At 25.6% G+C, this 19,710-nt stretch overlaps 5 protein-coding genes and 2 long non-coding RNA genes across 12 annotated transcripts in view; 3 read left to right on the top strand and 4 right to left on the bottom strand.

Moving 5' to 3' along the window:
* Positions 1-33: 33 nt before the first annotated feature.
* Positions 34-1,602, bottom strand: LOC108001067 (pupal cuticle protein C1B). The gene is made up of 3 exons (XM_017061892.3): positions 1,461-1,602; positions 930-1,272; positions 34-384 (listed from the first exon to the last, which is right to left on the bottom strand). The coding sequence occupies exons 1-3, from the start codon at positions 1,467-1,469 to the stop codon at positions 218-220; spliced, it is 519 nt and encodes a 172-aa protein (XP_016917381.1). The 5' UTR covers positions 1,470-1,602; the 3' UTR covers positions 34-217.
* On the top strand, positions 1,500-2,247 carry LOC133667422 (uncharacterized). The gene is made up of 2 exons (XR_009832911.1): positions 1,500-1,637; positions 1,746-2,247. It is a non-coding gene; the product is annotated as an uncharacterized LOC133667422 (long non-coding RNA).
* A 1,584-nt stretch (positions 2,248-3,831) lies between these two features.
* Positions 3,832-7,657, bottom strand: LOC108001277 (uncharacterized). Its single transcript, XM_017062220.3, has 4 exons — positions 7,492-7,657; positions 5,959-6,256; positions 4,819-5,093; positions 3,832-4,656 (listed from the first exon to the last, which is right to left on the bottom strand). The coding sequence occupies exons 2-4, from the start codon at positions 6,036-6,038 to the stop codon at positions 4,070-4,072; spliced, it is 942 nt and encodes a 313-aa protein (XP_016917709.1). The 5' UTR covers positions 6,039-6,256; positions 7,492-7,657; the 3' UTR covers positions 3,832-4,069.
* Positions 7,658-7,945: 288 nt separating this feature from the next.
* Positions 7,946-9,274, top strand: LOC108001253 (large ribosomal subunit protein uL24). The gene is made up of 4 exons (XM_017062189.3): positions 7,946-8,063; positions 8,405-8,585; positions 8,688-8,828; positions 9,085-9,274. The coding sequence occupies exons 2-4, from the start codon at positions 8,418-8,420 to the stop codon at positions 9,220-9,222; spliced, it is 447 nt and encodes a 148-aa protein (XP_016917678.1). The 5' UTR covers positions 7,946-8,063; positions 8,405-8,417; the 3' UTR covers positions 9,223-9,274.
* LOC108001249 (putative uncharacterized protein DDB_G0282133) lies at positions 8,433-12,341 on the bottom strand. Its single transcript, XM_017062175.3, has 4 exons — positions 10,201-12,341; positions 10,014-10,124; positions 9,786-9,936; positions 8,433-9,710 (listed from the first exon to the last, which is right to left on the bottom strand). The coding sequence occupies exons 1-4, from the start codon at positions 12,058-12,060 to the stop codon at positions 9,661-9,663; spliced, it is 2,172 nt and encodes a 723-aa protein (XP_016917664.1). The 5' UTR covers positions 12,061-12,341; the 3' UTR covers positions 8,433-9,660.
* Positions 12,342-12,964: 623 nt separating this feature from the next.
* Positions 12,965-19,710, top strand: part of LOC108000877 (regulator of G-protein signaling loco) — a 9,887-nt gene continuing 3,141 nt past the window's right edge. For 4 of the 5 annotated variants that reach the window (XM_062086003.1, XM_017061565.3, XM_017061558.3 and 1 more), the window contains exons 1-8: positions 12,965-14,146; positions 14,254-14,862; positions 15,252-15,884; positions 17,898-18,008; positions 18,099-18,323; positions 18,423-18,643; positions 18,716-18,908; positions 19,166-19,375. In XM_062086003.1, the coding sequence (XP_061941987.1) occupies positions 13,505-14,146; positions 14,254-14,862; positions 15,252-15,884; positions 17,898-18,008; positions 18,099-18,323; positions 18,423-18,643; positions 18,716-18,908; positions 19,166-19,375 (2,844 nt within the window). In that variant the 5' untranslated portion in view covers positions 12,965-13,504. The remainder of the gene's footprint in view (positions 14,147-14,253; positions 14,863-15,251; positions 15,885-17,897; positions 18,009-18,098; positions 18,324-18,422; positions 18,644-18,715; positions 18,909-19,165; positions 19,376-19,710) is intronic. The other variant, XM_017061574.3, reaches the window with a different exon arrangement.
* On the bottom strand, positions 14,481-16,912 carry LOC133667420 (uncharacterized). Of its 2 annotated transcripts, none has more exons than XR_009832903.1 (3): positions 16,351-16,912; positions 15,497-15,877; positions 14,481-14,767 (listed from the first exon to the last, which is right to left on the bottom strand). It is a non-coding gene; the product is annotated as an uncharacterized LOC133667420 (long non-coding RNA). The 2 variants fall into 2 exon arrangements; XR_009832904.1 differs by having other exon boundaries at positions 14,481-15,624; positions 15,691-15,877.

The raw sequence follows: 19,710 nt of genomic DNA, 5'->3' as shown, positions 1-19,710 counted from the left end.
AATGTTGCTAATATCAATTCAGTAGGCTTAGTATAGAATAACGATTGTACATTTATTGAATAATCGATTATTACATTCTGTGACAAAGAAGATCGTTTGAATTGTAACGACGATTCCGATTCGATACAAATGTTCGAATGCATCTCATGGTCGATAATGGTAAAACATCGAGTTTTAATCGAATTATCGCTCTGCAATACAAATTCAAGCGTAGACCTTAGAGGACCTTGACAGCTCCTATCCCATTCAAGGCTATACCATTAAGTCCTAGAGGGGCAGCCGCTAAACCAGTAGTGATAGCAGCGGGTGCAGCTGCGATTGCGGTTGTCAATCCAGGTGTAAGAAGTGTTGTAGGAGCAGCAACAGCAGCTGTAGCCACTGGAGCTGAAAATCAAAAATTTGCGAAATGCACTTATAATAAATTGACAAATTTTACAATTAAATCAAAGAAAAAAAAAATCATGACTACTTATTTCCCTAAGGAACAATTATTACACCGTCGAATTTAAATTTCAGCTTTTATACGTCTGTTCGTTAAATTAAGATTAGCTGCACGCACGAGATATGTACAAAATATTCGTACCTTAAAGCATAGTATGTTTAACGATAATAAGAAAGAAATGAAAAAAAAAAAAGATGAAATGAACAAAGGATTGAAGCAATTGATATAGTAGAAAATGGAACGTGAGAAAAGCGGACTAACCAAAGTATCGATACTAATGCATGAAGAAAATGTATTCATGACGTTATCGATTCGATTCATTGTGTGACATTCGATTAGAAACATTACGAATAAAAAAAAATATGATGTAAAGATATAGCGATATACCAATATTTTATCCAGCAATATATATATATACACACACATATATATATATAGACTAAGTTACGATATTAAAAAAATAAATTGGCACCCCGTAATCAGGTACCTGCAATAGCGGTATTTGCGACCGCAACTACCGGGGCGGGTACAGCAGTCGCCGTCACGATTCCAGGATTGTTAACGCGCACGTCCGCTTTCCTGACGCTACTGAACGGCGTATCTATGCTCTTCGCATAGGCCGATATGGCACCTAAATTACCGATACCCCGTATCACGTTAGAGGTGGACGTCGCGATAGTTGGTACCGCGAGCGTGGCCGTGGACAGTGGAAGGGTTGCTGCTGCTGCTGCCGGCTGTACTGCAACCGCTGCAGGCGCGGCTGCGAGCAAACTGCCTCCAATTACGCCAGCTTGCCCAACTGCCAGCAAACAACCGCAAATCACCAAAAACTGGAAAAAAAGAAAAAATTTTGTTTTGTTTCTTTCAACGTTCTCTCTCCCTCTTTGTTCGCTTTCTTTCCCCTCCCCATTTTAATATCCCCTCCTTCTTTTCCGCTAATGATTTTATTTAATGGAAGAAGCTTTCATTTCAATCTCAATATTAAGTAATTATATATCTTATTTACACTTTTACTTACTCTAAACATGATGACGATAAGTAACGCTTGCTTTCTTCACCGTTTGGAAGCAACAAACTAATTGAATGCGTCTAATAAATCTGTCAGTCTATTTATACGCAAGCTCTTGTAAGTTAGATAGTTGACTTGAACCATTTTTTCTCCGAAAACTTCGTATCAAGTGTCGACCAAAGACAGGTATATTGTATAGCAAACTTATAACGAGTCGACATTGCATCACATATATATATATTTATATATGTATATAGCTAGAACAAATTTGATATCGCAAAAATTTATTAACAGGTTGTGATCGTGCACTCCGATTTTCTCGAAAGAAAATGTTCATTTTGTTTGAAGGGCATGTAAAAAAAAATGAAATTCAAAAAGGAAAGCAATATCGAATGAAGAATAATCGATAATGGAACCAAAAATGATCAAACATATGTAAAAATAGGCTCAATTTCGTATCATTTAAATGTATATTACAACATCAATGTGTAAATGTATACCAACGATTGAAAAGTAAAAGAAACAGATAGATACTTTGCAATTACTCAATATCGGTATATCTCATATTGCAACCGATATGCCTCTGTATTCAGATATACTATAGAATTACAGTTTAGCCATCATGTAAAGAATTGTAGAATCATACGTTTTATTGATATATATTTACAAAGGTATATAAAGTAATAAAATATTAATAAATTCTTTAAAAAATTTTTATACATTTTAAAATTTTAAAATAATCATTGATTCATGGATCATATATAAATGTGTAAATAAATTGTTTTAAAATTATAAAGTCATATTTCTTTGCAAATAATAATTTGAGAAAATTAGAAAAAAACTTTTTTAATCTACTTTCAAATAATCAAAAATGACAAAAAAAGATGGGTTTGGGGGAAGGGAAGGGGAAGAAATCAATAAGAATGGGAGAGAAATGAATATAATTAAATTACCAAGTGAACGGGAATGTAATCGGACTATCTTTGTTGGTTACAGTTATTATGCAATTGACATTGGCAAAGTGTAACAGTATGAACACGGCCAAGAACTAAGATTTCATAAGCATGCCGGAGGCGAAGGAGCGTTCATATGTTATAATTGCTGTAAACTAACGTCATCAAAATACTTTCTTCATTTTTGTTTCTTTAAAGATTTCTTTAGAAATTATTAAATTATGATTCTTTTTATTTAAAATTTCTGATAGATTAATGATAAATTACATGATCGAATCTGTGAATATCGCGTATTTTATATCAAACCTAAACGTAATAATATACACATACAAAGATACTAAGGAAACAAATAGATAATTAATCATGTTTCGACAAATTCATCTGTCGGCATTATTAAAAATTTTTCGATATAATAAGCTTCATTTATTTATTATTTTTCTATAAAATAAAATATAATACATCGATATGTTTCTACATTTTATTCTGAATAATATCTTATTAATAGCACAAACTTATAATTCGTTGATTGGTTGTATTAGAATAACATTCTAAATAATTTCTATAATATATCATTATACCCGTTATATATATAAATTTGATTGTACATAAAGTAGAATCATTTAGCGATTCTCTATCTTATCATATAGCTGTAGGAATGTCAGAAAAAATATGCCAAAATCATTAGTAACTCTACTATATAACGCATTAATGTAATAAATTAATTAATATTATAGCTTTTTAAATTAAAATCGATTTAAGATTCTTAAATGTAATTAATAATAAAAATATTTTTACAAATGTCTAAGCGATCATGATTCATAAATATATTCACTTAATTATACCATAATTTTTAAAATATTCACGTATATCGCGCGTTATTATTTGCATACCATTTAATTTAATCAATTTTTTTAGATAATAGTTTTTGAACAATAATCAATTTTTTTTTCATAAATATGAAAAATAATATATATATATATATAAAGAAAAATCTGATATATATATATATATATATAAAATATACGTATGTATATATCAGTTTTTTCTTTTTTACTTTTTTATTTTTTCTAAGAATTAAAAATTAAATAAAATTTCAAATAATTAAAGACCGTATACAATAGTCTTCATAAAAATAAGTTTTATATTTTGTCTTTATCATTTGTTGTACCGTTCAGGATATCTACTCGTTTGCAGCACGAGGATATTTCTCTTTTCATTTCTAAATATTAATATATTATAATTATAGTAGGATAGCTCTAATTCATAAAAATCGTTTACTATATAAATAATTTTCTTGTTTAATAACAACAATAATTAAAAGCGCAAAAAAGAAAGAAAGAAAAAATCAATATAAATATTATATCTAACTATGAAATAAGCACACTATTAAGGATATATGAAAGGGATAATGAATGTAAAAAATTGCATTTTCTTTTTTTTTTTTTTTTTTCCGTTTTATCAACGCATTCGTTAATTTTAGAAAATGATGGATAATAGATGGATAATATCGTGCACAAATTTTTATCGTGTTCTTAAATAAAATCTTACCTCCAAATTAACGACTAATGATAAATTATAATAATTAATTAATTAATTAATTAACTCAAAACGTATAATAATAATACGCATATAAATAAAATTAAAGATATTATATTATATATTGGTTCACATTGATGTCGGGGACCAAAAATTCATCTCTCTTAATTCCGATGGCTTTGCTTGAAATACATTTGAGAAAGCTGGTTTTTCGACAGGTTTTTCATCACTTCCGACATATGTGAGATTTTGCGAAGAAATAGATTTTTTTCGAGCAAATGCTTTAAGTGAAGGAGTTGAAACATCTGTTTCGTCCTCTTCGTCAATTTTACCAGTAACAATTTCCCTAGATTGTCCGAAGATGCTTGATAAAATCCAACCTCCTTGATATTTTTCACGATCAAGAAGAAATGGAGTAGTAAAATACCGATTAGAAGGAACACGTCGACGAGTTTTCGGGGAACTACTTGGACTGCCTGCGGGCGAAGCGAGTGGAGTAGCTGGTAAAGATTTACTTCCTTTTTTGTACTGTTTGTCGGCAGCCTGTTCGGCTGAGAAATTTTCGTGAAGTTTGTTAGACATTATCTGACTGGCTACAAGAACAATCGACTTTCCACAAAGTGCTGGTTCACCATGAAAGCCATCATCTACTCCTTGTGATTTTGTAATTTTCGTATTATTGGTTGATGTTTTTAGACTCGGTTTAGTCTCATTGCCTAGAATGCAAAATCACAAAACATTAATTATATAATACATAAAATATGAAACAACATTTCTTATATTTCATTATATTGCAATATTCAGAAAATTTACTGTTTTGTCATTTATATAATTGCGAATCGTACAAAAAAACACATATAATAATTAATATTAATTACCTTTATTTGTTGCTGGTATGAATGGTTGGCAAGGTAAAGGATGCTTGCTAAAATCAATCTCCTGATTTTTTTTCTTCTCTTCAATAATCTGTTGCTGCGTATCTTGTGCTTTTATATTATTTGTTGATGGAGTAATATTTTGTTCATTAAAAACTTCATCAATTGGCCGAAAGTCTTGCGAAACCGATAATCGATTTTGTGTCTTTGGATACCGTATATAAAAGAAGCTGTCGTCGTGAGATGGAGGACTAAATGTAGTGTCGTCAAAGTCGAATCTGCATAAAAAAAAAATACGAAAAGCTATAATTTCACATTTTACAAAGTAGATGAAAAAAACAAGGCTAAGCTACATAATAAAAAAATCCAATTTTTATCACATTTCTTCGATTCACGATTCTATTAAAAAGTTCTTTCAACTATGAAATATTTTTATTCTTGTTCGTAAATTCCACTTTTTAAAATATTAAATAGTTATTTATAAATTTTTAAATCCTATAATAATGCGTAAATATCAAAGATATAATCTTACATAAGTACTTCATTAATTGAACACTATATACAATCGTGCCGTAAATGGAAAAATATTTAATTCGACTTTTTAACGCAAAATAAAATTAAAAGAAATAATATTGAAAAATGAAAGAATAGAACGCTATGCGCAGCACAAACTGCACGAGGCCGTACTTCTCTCGTGAAGAGTGTCATAAGTCTAAGAATAGCACAATGCCCATGCGATCAAACTGCTTATTCGCGTTATATTACGTGTTGGCCAAATATCACATATATTTTTTTTTGCTTGCAAAATATATATTGAATACTAAAGTTTTAAATAATATAAATTTAAATTTTATTTTATATTTTAGACAAATATTCAATTTTAATTTGCAAATATTCAAAATTAAATCTTATGAAATAATTGAAATTCATCTTTTATATTCATAACATTATATTATATATAATGTTATAAATTCTCAGAAATATTTTGCGGGCAATTAAAAAAATTGCCTCTTACCGTTGGTTTAAATCTCTTCTACTTATTCAGCAAAGAATAATGTTAAAGCATCATGAGCCTGCAACTTAGTACAAGTCGAAGTTTAACATTAAGATGCTTCTTTCAAAAGAAATTAAAAAAAAACATACCTGCTATCAGTTCTTCCTTTCATCCATTGTGGCAAAGATATTCCACTGCTAAGTGATCTATCTTGTCTTGTGGAACCCATTTTGCAACCCAATTTTCTTTTTTTTTTTTCAAATTTAATATAATAAAAAGTATTTTATTTTCAAATACTAATATATTATATATATATTTTTTTTTGTTATATCACACTTTGAAACATCGGGTTCAAAAAATATCAAAATTTAAAGTTATAATTTTTTATAAGTTTTCAGTAAAATATATTGTTTTCTAGGAGATTGATCTGCACGTTGTTCTACAGACCTAAAACACAAATAAAATGATAGATCTGCATGTGCTTTAATTATATGTAATTAAATAAAATTTTATAATTAAATATTTTTTTATTTTAAAAATATATTACTTAAATAAATTGCAAAAAAGAAACATACATTTTTTTACATTTAATATAAAAATTATTTTGGGAAAAGAAAAATACAAAATGAATTTATTTATATTATTTAATTTGTTTGAATGGATATATTTGATTAATCAACAAATTCTAAATTTGAAGAAAAATTGTGAAAAAATTTTATCTTGATCAATATTTCTTTATTCGTATTCGTTTGTTTTTATTTTTTACTGAATCTATATTTCTTGATTAAATTGCAGTTTTCATCATATATATATTATATATAATGTGTTATGTTTTCGTGCTCTCTTTTTCTCTCTCTCTCTCTGTCTCTTTCGTACAAATATATTTTTATTGCATCTCATATTTTTTATACTGGGTAAAAAATTATTTTATTTATTTAATTGTAATTGATAGTAATTTAATGAATAGAATCCAAAAATATAGAACTTAAATCTAAAAAATTATTATATCAAAAGTTATGCATATTTAAAAGTGCATAAGAATTACTAGTATGCTGAAGCCATTTTGGCTTCGTTTATAATCTATCCGTTCGATGAACAACAAATGGCGAATGCTGAGTCAGACGTTATAAACAAATGATTTTGATAAAACCGACTTGATTTTTGTATTTTCGGCTGTTTGAAAGCAGCCAGAAATTTGTTTAACTTATATCTAATTTATAATTAATATATTTTATTTATTTACGAAATTGACACTGCAATTTATTGTTTTATCGATATATTCTTTAGCATTCATTAATCAATGTTATAATTTTAAAAATTTTTAAAATCATTGATGAATTTAATTTAATATAATATAAATTTAATATTAAGATAATATAAAACTTGTTTTTTCTATAAATTCTACTCGTTTATTAAGTTGTCAACATAAAATCAAATCACTTAAAAAAGAATTAGAAAAAGTAAAAATAAAATTAGAAAAAGTAAAATAGTCAAACCAAATAGTAAACCAAAAAACAAAAGAATAAATAACAAAATTTATAATAAAAATAATTTGTACGAAACAAAAAAAATATATTTTAAAATCTACTGATAGTATTTTTAATACTGTTTTAAAAATTATAATATAAACAAACATATTCCATTCAATAAACAAAAATTTTGTTGATTAATTATTTACTTACTTGCTTTGTACGATGTATCGAATGTCGTTGTACAATTAACAGCCCCATAACGGCAATATTTTCATAAGATCTTGAAAATGGTGATACTGTAATTGTAAAACAATACAACTACCAATGAATTAATATAGATGGCAAACTCACATCATATTCATCTGCGTTGTCAAAAGAATCAGCTTTTTACTGGTGGAAAATTTCTATTTCTAGAAAAATAAAAAAGAACTAGACTAATATAGGGGAAATAAAGAGAAATTATATTTTGATATAAGGACTTGCAATTATTAAGAAAGTTACACATTATTTTTATATTTAAATTTAATTTATTGTACATATGCATGTATTCAATTATAAAATATATTTTGTAACATCATTAAAATTTTGAATCAATATGAATTCGCTATAATATTATCATAAAAATTCGGATTAAAGTTGGTCAACTATAATGGTAATCAATGAACCAATCCGAATAATTTAGTGAATTATAAAGTTACTAGACTAGGTAAATTTGTTTCTCCTTTAGGCATTATAAAAGCAAACGCTCTTCCGGTTAGGGTTACGAGATAGAATCATTGACGGTAAGTTCCTTAAAATTTAAATCGATTTCAATCGGAATTAAATAAGCAATTTCAATAAAGATTTTGCATGAAAATTGTGTTAATTTTAAATTATAAATATAATTATTAATAATTTTATAAGATATTAATAATAATTATATTTTTAATGACAGTTATTCTAACCTATTTATTATATTTGTATATTATATTTGTGTATTATATTGTATTTATATATATATAAATAAATATACAATAATAAAAATTTGATGTTATTAAACTATTAATTTTGTTGTGAATTATTAAATTTTATTTTATTAAAATTAATCCAAAGTTATATCTATTAATCTATTTTATGTATACAGGTAACCAATAACCATGAAATTTAATCGACTTGTTTCTTCTTCGCGCCGGAAAAATCGAAAGAGACATTTTACCGCGCCGTCTCATATTCGAAGAAGACTTATGTCGGCTCCTCTGTCAAAAGAACTTCGGCAGAAATATAATGTTCGTTCTATGCCAATTCGCAAAGATGATGAAGTTCAGGTAGAATATTAAGTATTTTATGAATTATTTAAAAATTAAAGAAAACAATTATATTAATAATTGATGATTAATTTATTAAATATTTATAATTGCTTTCAACAGGTTGTGCGTGGACATTATAAAGGACAACAAGTTGGTAAAGTTGTTCAAGTATATAGGAAAAAATTCGTCATATACATAGAAAGAATTCAACGTGAGAAAATTAATACTGCTAATGTATATGTTGGTATTGATCCTTCTAAGGTAATCATTTTTTTAATTATATTTTACTATATATTATTTAATTTTGATAAATGATGAATTAAACCATTCACATAGATAAATAGCATAATGTTTGTTATTTACATTGATATAAAAGGGTTCTCCTTTATATTTATGAATTTGACTTGCATAGCTTTTTTACTGCAGAAAAATTGGCACTGATTTTATAATTTTATTTTATTTTTATTAATAAAAATATTTATTTTTTTTTACAATTTAAATTTTGTTTGCTTTACAGACAGTCATTGTAAAATTAAAAATGGATAAAGATCGTAAGAAGATTATTGATAGAAGAAGTAAAGGTAGACTTGCTGCATTAGGCAAGGATAAAGGCAAATATACTGAGGATTCAACTGCTGCCATGGAAACTTCATAAATTTAAAATATAGTTTCATTTATAAAATTTAATAAAAACATTAATATTGGAATTATGCGTAATATATTTTCAATACTTAATAGTAACTTATGAAATATTTCAAATTTTTTTTTGGTTTTTTTAATATATATAAAAATATATTGATTTATTAAAACAGATATTAAGATTATTGCATATTAGGTCAAAGTTACAAAATTGTTATATTTATAAATAAATCATAAATTTTTAAAATCATTGCATCATTGAAAAATCATGCAAAAATATGATATAAATTGTTCTTAATCAATAAAAACATTAATAGATAAATTTTTAAATTAATTGCACAAATTACTTACGTTATCATTATATTTTCATTATTTAAATATTTTGTATATTAGATAGATGAACATTTTTTGATGTTTTGCTTAACATATTTTGCTTAATTTGAACAAATGAATTTTACGTAATTTTTTCTCCTGCTACTGCTCTTGTCATGGGTTTAATATTTACTAAAAAATATTTTTTAAATAATTAATTTATATATGCATATATAAGAAATTATTATCAATGTATTAAATATATACCTATTTTGTAGGGTTTGTGAACTTTTCCACTAGCAAAAACCAAAGATGTATTATCTATACTTTTACATTCAACTTTGTATTTCTTTTTTCCAAGTTTTAATTTTTTGTCTGTCAAAACTATTTTATTTCCTATTAATTCACTTTCAACTACCTGTATACAGTAGAAATAAAATGAAATACTATATTATTGGATTTTTTCTACATCAATATAATTTATATGTATTATACCGTAGAAGGAATGTCAATAATAAAAACATCATCCTCTTCTATGTCCTTAAAGGTAAAAGAAGGTATTGTTGTTTCAAGTATTAAATCTTCTTTTTTTATTAATTCCTGTAACTGAAGAAATGAAAAAAATAAAATATATAAAATAAAAGTATTATGCTTAAACAAAAAACAAAATTCTTATTTATACATTGCATGGTCTACCACATATTGATGATTGTGCATTTTCTGATTGCGCTGTACACTTTATTTTTAAGTTCTTTTTATTTAATTTTTTCGCATTTTGTTTTTTGTTAAAATTATGATTTAAAGCATTATTCAATAAATTTGATTTATGTTGAATATATTTATCATTATTTTGTAATTTTTCATCAAATTTCATTGAAATTTCATGTTTGGAATTTATATCTTCATCTTCACTATTTAATGTATTTATTGATTCTTTAGATCGTTTGAATAGTTTATTTCTCATATTTTCAACATTACAACATGTACCATCATTATCACTAAGACTAGAGTTACTATCTTCAGTTAAATTTAATCTTCTTAATTGTTGCAATCGTTTTTCATTCGTAGGAGAAATACTATCTTCCATTATTTGTTGTGTATCCTGTATTTCATAATTTTCATCATGAAAATCTAATTCTTCTGGTTCATTATGATTATCAAATACAGATGTATCACATATTATTTTATATTTTTTATTAACAATTTCTGTGTGAGTAACTTTGGGTTGTACTTTATACTTTTCCTTATATTTTATTTCATTTATATTTTTATCTGCATGTAATATTATATCTTTAGTATCTGATTTATTTAGCGTGTGTCTTTCAGAATTATTATCACAATCTATCAAATTATTTTTATAATTTATTGTGGATTGTGGAGAAGTAGTTGATAAATTCTGTTCTGTATTTTGAATTGTGTTTTTAACGTTTTTATAATGTTTTTTTTTATGATCTGAAATTTCTTCCTCTGAATCTTCTTCAATGCCTGAATCTTTTGGTTGATATGTACTGCCTACAATTAAAAGCTGATCTTTTAATTCTTTTCTAATTAAATTTTTTTTTGATTGATTACAATTATTTTGAATCAAAAGTATATTTTTATTTATATAAGAATCATTAGGATTTTGATTTTCATTAATATGATCTGATAATGACATTTCTTTTTTAATTTCTTTTACTGTTTCTGTATTAGAATCATCAAGTAATTTATAAGAATAATTTTCATTTGAATCAAACTTTTCATCAATATTATTCATCATAAGATTTGATACTTCTAACTCATTATTTTTGTTTATTGTTTCATGTTTCACTACAATTATATCATGTTTTATTTTATTTGAATCTGGAACTCTGGAACATTTATTTTCAGTTTTCTCTGCAGTATAAACTTCATTATTTATTGATATTTTATTTGATGGATTTAAAATACTTTCTTTGGAACAGTTTGTATCAATCTTGAAGTTATCTTGTGTGTTAGAATTTTTTAAACTTTTAGCATTTGTTAGAGAAGAAGTTACATTAGAAGATATAAAATCATTTCCATTTGTCTTTTTTGTTTTAAAAGAAGAATCTTTAATTCTTTTTTTAACAACTTTTTGCCAACCTAAATTTATAGTTTCTGATGATTTTCTTTTGCGTTTTTCTATACATTTTTTCTTAGTTTTTAAATTAGAAACAATATTATTTTTATTAGTCTCAAATTCTGATTCATAAGTATACTTTTTATTTTTGTTAGACTTTTGCATTATGTAGTCTGTTAAACTTAGATCAGATTTATATAAAATACTATAATCATCTTCTGTAAAACTTACATTATCATCAGTTTCACTATCATCTGACAAATTTCGAAGAATTGAAGTTTTCATTTTAATATATTGACTATATGATTTTAAACTCTGAAACTGTTTAATTGCAATATTCATAGCTTTATTTCTTTGACGTATTTTTCTAGATGGTACTAGCTTGTGTATTAAAGAAAAATCTATCATTCTATTTGCAATTGTATTTGGTACTAATTTCCAAGTAATTTCATTCGATTCCATAGTATAATAAAATTTTTCAATAATATATTGAAAATATATTGAAAATTATTCAATAACTTAACCTCTATCGTCACTTTTAAATCTTTCAACAATAATATATTAATATTTAAAATAAAGAAGTCAATGAATAAGAATAAAATGTTTTATAATTATGGACGATGTCAATTACTAAAATATTTATCACTTCAAATATTTATCACAAAATTTGTATATATTTATATAAATATTGTATACATACTAATACATGCAACATTACGATGCAACGAAACGATTTAAAATGTAGAGATTACTTTTTCTTTTTTTTTTTTTTAAATAAATTTATATATTTTTTTTATAAAATATCTATATTTTACATTGAATTAAAAACAAAATTACAATAATTATACAATAAAAATAATATTTTATTTAATAAATAAAAATCAAAATATATTGCATTAGTTATATATTTATTAAATTCTAATATATTTAAAAAAATAAAAATATTTGAAATGATATTTAAAATAAACATAAATTTTTATAATATTTGCAATAATATTGAATAAAATAAATTTTTAAATAGATACCTATCATATAATTAAACTAATTAAACTAATTTCTATTATTATTTACTTTAAAAAGTAAAAAGTATATAAATAGAATATAATATGAATTAAAATTCAATCTATTAAAATTAAGATAAATAATAAAGAATTTTTGATAATTTTTATTACATATATATTCGTTATCGAAAAAAGAAATTATATAAATAATAATAATCATATCAATTATCATAACATCAATAATAATTCTTTCATATGAAAATGTATTCAATGTGAAAAAAAAAATGTTTCATTGTAAAATTTCTAGTATAATATGTATTTGTATACCGGAAGTGTATGAATCGATGAATATATAGGTACAAACAATGATGTAAATGAAAGAAAGAAAGTAGAGGGAGTGAAAGGATAGAAGTAAAAGAAAAAGAATGATGAGATTATCAAAACATCTTATTCATTATTTGAAAGTTTAAAAAAATAAGATAAATATTATGTACATTTTAATGTATAAATTCTAAAAATGTATATAAAAATTAAAAAAAAAATGAATGAAAAATTAAGTTTTAGTGATACAGTAATATAGTGTAAGAGAAAGAGGTACAAGAGCGCAGAAAGAACGCCGTCACGAATCACAGTACAAACGGTCAAGAACCAATTTGAAATGGGAATTGATTATCGATGATTAGTTCAGTTAATCGTGTGATATATAAATTATTATATTTTGATACATTTATTTTTCTTTCGAAAAAATTGAAAGAAATAGAATAGGTGATGAAAATAGAATTTAAGTAAAGATGATTCAGAAGTTTTTTTGGATCGTGAAAGTATTAAATCAATGATAATCTGATTGGCAATTTTGAACAACTGATTGAAATTTTTATGTTAATTGATGAAAAGAAAATATAAGAATGCATCAAAATAGAAAGAAGAAAAAGCGAGTGAATTACGGTGTAAGAGCAGTGGAGGTGTTACGTGGAATGAAAGGATTTGGTTTTACGATCTCGGGACAACAACCCTGCATATTGAGTTGCATCGTCCCAGGGAGTCCTGCAGATATTGCTGGATTACGAGCCGGCGATTATTTAGTATCTGTAAATGGTCACAATGTTAGCAAACTACCACATGATGATGTTGTACAATTAATTGGTCGTTCTAAGGGTATTCTAAGATTACAAATAGCTGAAAATTATTATTCTGATTCTTCGGATGAAGAAGGATTAACGGCAATACGCTGCAAACCTAAATATATTCATAAACCTCGTGCAAGTAATATTGGAGCATTACAACTACAATGTAGAGTTGCTAAAGTCGTACGAGACTTACAAAGTGGTGCTATGTTTGATGTAGCTGGAAAAACACCACCTGAATTGCAAAATCATGGAAATTATTGTAACTTACATTATCATTGGGATATGTCTAGTCCTCTTCCACCACCACCACCACCAACATCTCATAAAAGAGATTCTGAGAAAATAGTACATAGAACAGTTGTTGGTTATCTTGGTACTATAGACATTCCAAATCAATTACATCCATCGAGTATGATGCAGGTAATATGTAATTTTGATAATATTATTATTGTAATAAATTATTTTTTAAACTTATGTAAAACAATTGATTTACATATGATTTTATTAATTTTTATTTATTTCTTTAGGTATTGAGAAAGTGTATCAAACGGTTGAAAGCTGAAAAAAGAAATCCAACTACGGTATTGTTAACAATACATGTAGCAAATATAAAGCTCACTAATTCAGAAAATCGTGTTATAGCAGAATATCCATCCTATAGAATAATATTTTGTAATTCCTTTTCTGAACAGGACAAACAATATTTTGGCATATTAACTAAATCGGTTAAGGATAAAGAAAATATTGTTTCAAATTCTTGTCATGTTTTTACAATTTATTATAAATTAATTGACCATGTAGTACATTCTAGTGTATGCAATATATTTGGATTTACATGTACCAAAACTTCTGAATTAAATGTATGTCAGGAATTTCCAGATAGTTGCAATGGTCTAATAGGTGCTATACAAACTCTGTACATATCAGATTCTGCAGCTACTGATACAAATCCATATAATGAAATGCGAAGACATCAAGAAACAGCTTCTCCTCAACCAAGCAATATAAGTACATCAACAGCTCATTCAAGTAACAGTGATTCTGGAATTGGTTATAAAGATGATTGTACAAGCCGTTCTGACAAAAATATTATTCAAAATGTTTCCCAAAGAAGATGTCCAACTTCAGAATATAGGGTATGTTGATTATAATGTTAATTGTAGTTAATTTAATATATGGAACAGATTATAAGATTTCTTATTAATACTTTATTTTAATTATTCATCAAATATATTAAAAATTATGTAATTTTATTTAATACAACAACTAAGACAATAGAATAACAAGTAACAAATTCATAAAAAAACTTTATATTTTAAGTAAAAAAAAAAGAAAAATTTTATGACTTTAATATGTATATTATTAAATTTATTAAAATTGTTTAAAAAAAAATATTTTTAATGAAATTATAGATAATAAAATATATATAGAGTTATACATAAGAATTATTTTTTAATTGTTTTAAAATTTTTCATTTTGATTAAAAAAAAAAACTTTATTTTTAATGAACGTGATATGTATTTAGGATACATGTGATTATTCAAGATCATATAGTAATGAAGCCGTGGATTTAAGATTAACGGTACGGGCTGTATCAAATACTTGTTGGAATGAAGCAAATAAATTAAACATATACAAAGATAATTTGAAATTGCCTCGTGAAAGTGTTGTTTTTAATGATTTTTGCAATGAAATAAATACGGAAGTGGTAGAGAATTCCGAGATGAGTTCCGATGCACAAAACGGAATAAAGAGGGGGGATTTGCCCACCTGTCCATTGCCATCTGCTTCAACAGTTAAGCAGGGGTTGCTTAGTTCGTCCGTTGGTTCTCTCGTGTCCGTTTGTACTAACGCGATGTTGCATGGCTTAGAAGATGCCATTGAAATATCTGATGATTCTGTAATCAAATCGAAACAATTATCGAAATTTACAAGATTAACAGAATCAAAAGAAATTGGTATACCAGATAAATTTAGTCCAAAAGTCTTTTCTGGTATTTCCAAATCTTTAGTGCATAGTTTTGAAGATCTTAATACGAGCATGGATTATGTTCGACCATTGTGCCAAACCTATTCAGATAAATCGGATAATTCACGTCCCTGGGGAAGTTTGCAAGAAATACGAAACGTTGGAACTTGTGTGCAGAATATCTGTTTGGTAAGATTTATATATATTTATTTTTTTTTTATATATCGAAGTTTAATTTGACTAATTAATCATTATAATTAGTAATTTATTAATTTATAATTGATGAAACAAAAATTAAATATAATGAAAGATGAAAAAATCATTTAAATATATCTAAAATAAAAGATGTATAGCAAGTTCGCGACTGAATCAATGAATGAGTGAGCTAGTAATATATGGATATAAGAGAATTGGAAGAGAGCACATGAACGAATGAGCAAGAGAGAAAGAATGTGAGTGAATGAGTGAGGGCGGGAAAGAAGAAATGAGTTAGTAGAGGGGATGGAGGGAGGGGAGGGGAAGATTGAGTAATGGAATTAAGATGTCATATTAATTTGATAGTTTCATAATTTTGGAATGAGATGATAAGAATATTTTACGTAAAAATAAATAAATTAGTAAAAAAGATATATTTAATATAAATAAATAAAGCTACCGACGGATAAATCAACCGACCGACCGACCGAGCATTTCGAAAGGAGTGGGAAAGAGAGAGAGGAGGAAATGAAGTACGAGTGAATATACTCATAGCGGTAGTGCACATGAGAGTGACATGTTAACTATAAAATGAACGTAATGCTGATCATAACGGTTATAATATGTTGATTAATGTATAATGATTATTATATGAAGTCACTATTAAATTTATTAAATCATCGTTTGTGTAAATTATCGGTTCAATTGAAATAAGACGATCGATTAATCACATACGTTGTGTCGGTGTACGTTGTGTTCGGTTGAGTATTGAGTTGAACCGTGTACGGAATCATAATTGTCAACGGTGCATCATTGCAGTTGGGCGGAGCCCATATTATTACGAACGTAACACAATCTTATTTTAATAATCAATTTTGAGAAAATTATTTCGTAAATTATAATATGTTTCTATAAATATCTTTGTTTTTTCTTCAATAAATGGGATCGTTACGCGACTACACGAAGAAATACGATCTTCGATCACGACATGGATACCGTGGTGAAATCGGTATGTACGATATAAAACGGTCGATATTTTATGGAATTATTAAAAGATCATCTCATGATTTCTAGTTTAATGTTCTTTAATTTTTAGAAGTTAATCAGTTGTTTACATTAAATAAATAAGCAACATTCTGAAATTGAAATATCTTATTTTTATTCTTTTACTAATTAGGACAGAAAATTAAACTTCAGTGATTTAATTTAGTCAATAGTCGACAATATTAAATCGATATATTGTGTCGATATATTATACCAATATGTTTAATTGTTTTGACAATAAGAATTAATTAATTTCGCGCCCTTTTTAATTTTTTTATTTTTGTAATATTTCCTTTACTCTTATCAATCGTTATATATTATGTAGTTGTTCAAATTTTTTATCAATAAATGATATTGAATAGATTCACTTCGTTTTATTGTTGTAGATTTCATTGTTAAAAATTTGATAAAATAATGATACATAAAAAAATATTAAATTATATATTATTGTACGTGAGAACATATGTATTCTATTTCTATATTTATAATTACTCTAATATGTATAATTTATATATACGAAATATTTATATGAACATGTCTTGTTTAATATAATCGGTAATAATATTAAAAAAATTTTTTTTCTTTTTTTATTTATATTTTTTTAATAAGTAAATTTACATACACAGCTCTACATATAGTTTTACTTCTAACTCTAATATAATATATTTTCTTACGGATGCGAGCGAATGCGTGCATAATGAAAAATTTTATTTAAATATAATTAATGAGTAAATTATATATTATATAATAAAAATTATATAATATTAATTATATATAATTATATAATTATATATATTAAAAATTATTTAAATTTAAAGATTTTTTCTTTTTTAATTTATTTCTAACTAATAGTATTTGTATCAAATTAATAGTGCATGCATTTAATCATTTCCTTTATAATTCATTTAATCCTATTTAATATTATCAATAAAATATAACTTTTTTAATGTTTCTTCAATGCAGCACGGTAGTACAGAATTATGTAATAAAAATACTGATTGCAAAAATATACATGCATGGGCCAGTGGTTTTGAAAAATTACTAGAAGATCCAAAAGGTTTACAAACATTTGCGGTAAGATTGAAACATCTTACAATATTTATTCATATTTACTAAATAAAGACATATTACAATTTTTTAAATAATTTTATTTTTGTAATTTAGGAATTTTTGAAAAAGGAATTCAGTCATGAAAATATCTATTTTTGGGCTGCTTGTGAAAGGTACAAAGATACTAAAGATGTTTCTACAAGACGTAAGTTGGCTAATCAAATTTACCAACGTCACTTATCTACTACAGCAGCAGAACCCGTAAATGTTGATAGTCATGCAACTGGTCAAATAACACAAGAACTTCTTAGTGAATCGCCTGCTGATCTTTTTTTACAGGTGTACATGATGTTTTCTTCAATTTTGTAATTAGATTTATTATTATTATTAACATTTATTGCTTTGTATTAATAGAAATCATTTGTATTTTATTTACAGGCTCAAAAACAAGTTTTTAATTTGATGAAATTTGATAGTTATCCAAGATTTTTAAGATCTGATTTATATCGTCATTGTGTAGAAACAGGAAATTCTATAATTGGAGTAGAAGATTGTGATTTAAATCTTACCAGTTCTCCTAGTGTAAAATTAAAAAAGAGTCATTCAGATGCAGAAGATCGATGTAGAAAATCTATTCTTCCATGGAATAGAAAAAACAGGTATTAATAATGATATTTCATAAATATTAACAGAAAAGAATGTTATCAATTTATCTATAATCTAATTCTTAGATCTAAATCAAAAGATCGTGGTGAATCTGAATATAATAAAGGTCCTAATAGAAATGAAACTATATATAAAAGTTTCACAACTATGAAAAGAGAAGCAGAAGGTAACAATAATGACGACAGTATTTCTATATCTAGCAGTAGATCTTCACTTGCATCATGGGATTTGGCATTAAGACAATCATTTCATAAACATGTAAGTATTCTTTTTTTCCATATCATATTGTGATTAAATATAGATATAGAAATATATCATTTGGTAAAACAATGATATTAAAGGCAAGTATATAAAAGTAATTACAGTATGTGTTAGTTTTATTTGTATTGCAAGTGTGTAGTAGATCTTAGTATTGCAACTAAGTATGCGAGGATGTTTGTTAAAAAAAAATATCAGTGTTATTAAACGCATATTTAATTTTAAAACTACAAAGTTGTTGTATGTATAACTTGTAGTCTTTATCGTCCTACGAAGGACAGTCAAATGAAACTAAAGAAGTTCGTGCCAAATGTACCGGGTTATGTCGGGTAATATTACCCGATGGATCGACTACGGTTGTGCCAACTAGCCAAATGGAGAGTATTAAAGATGTGGTTACACGCCTCCTTGATAAAAGAGCTCTCAGATATTCTAACTATGATGTTCTAATCCTAGCTACAGATGAGGTTTGTGATCTCTCGCATTTATTTAACGCATCTTTTAAAATTACTTAAAACTAACAAAGAAAATAATTTAATTGATATGAAATATACTATTTACTGCTTCTTTCTTATGCACAGTATAATTGCTGCAAGGATTGTGGAAGATTATTATTATGTAAGAGAATTTTTGTGCATGCATTTTTTGGTATAGCTTTTGTAAATGGGTATATTCTCGTTAAATCTGTTAAGATATAAAATATGCGTATTTTATGTATGTCTGCATGAAATTAAAATTTATAATTTAATATTTAAATATTTGTTTATGTATTTATTAATCTCTAAAAATATTACTTAAAAAT

This window comes from Apis cerana, linkage group LG15, assembly GCF_029169275.1.
Source record: "Apis cerana isolate GH-2021 linkage group LG15, AcerK_1.0, whole genome shotgun sequence".
Classification (NCBI taxonomy): Eukaryota; Metazoa; Arthropoda; class Insecta; order Hymenoptera; family Apidae; genus Apis; species Apis cerana.
Note: the sequence above shows the minus strand (reverse complement) of the source record. Positions and strands in the feature narration are given on the sequence as shown.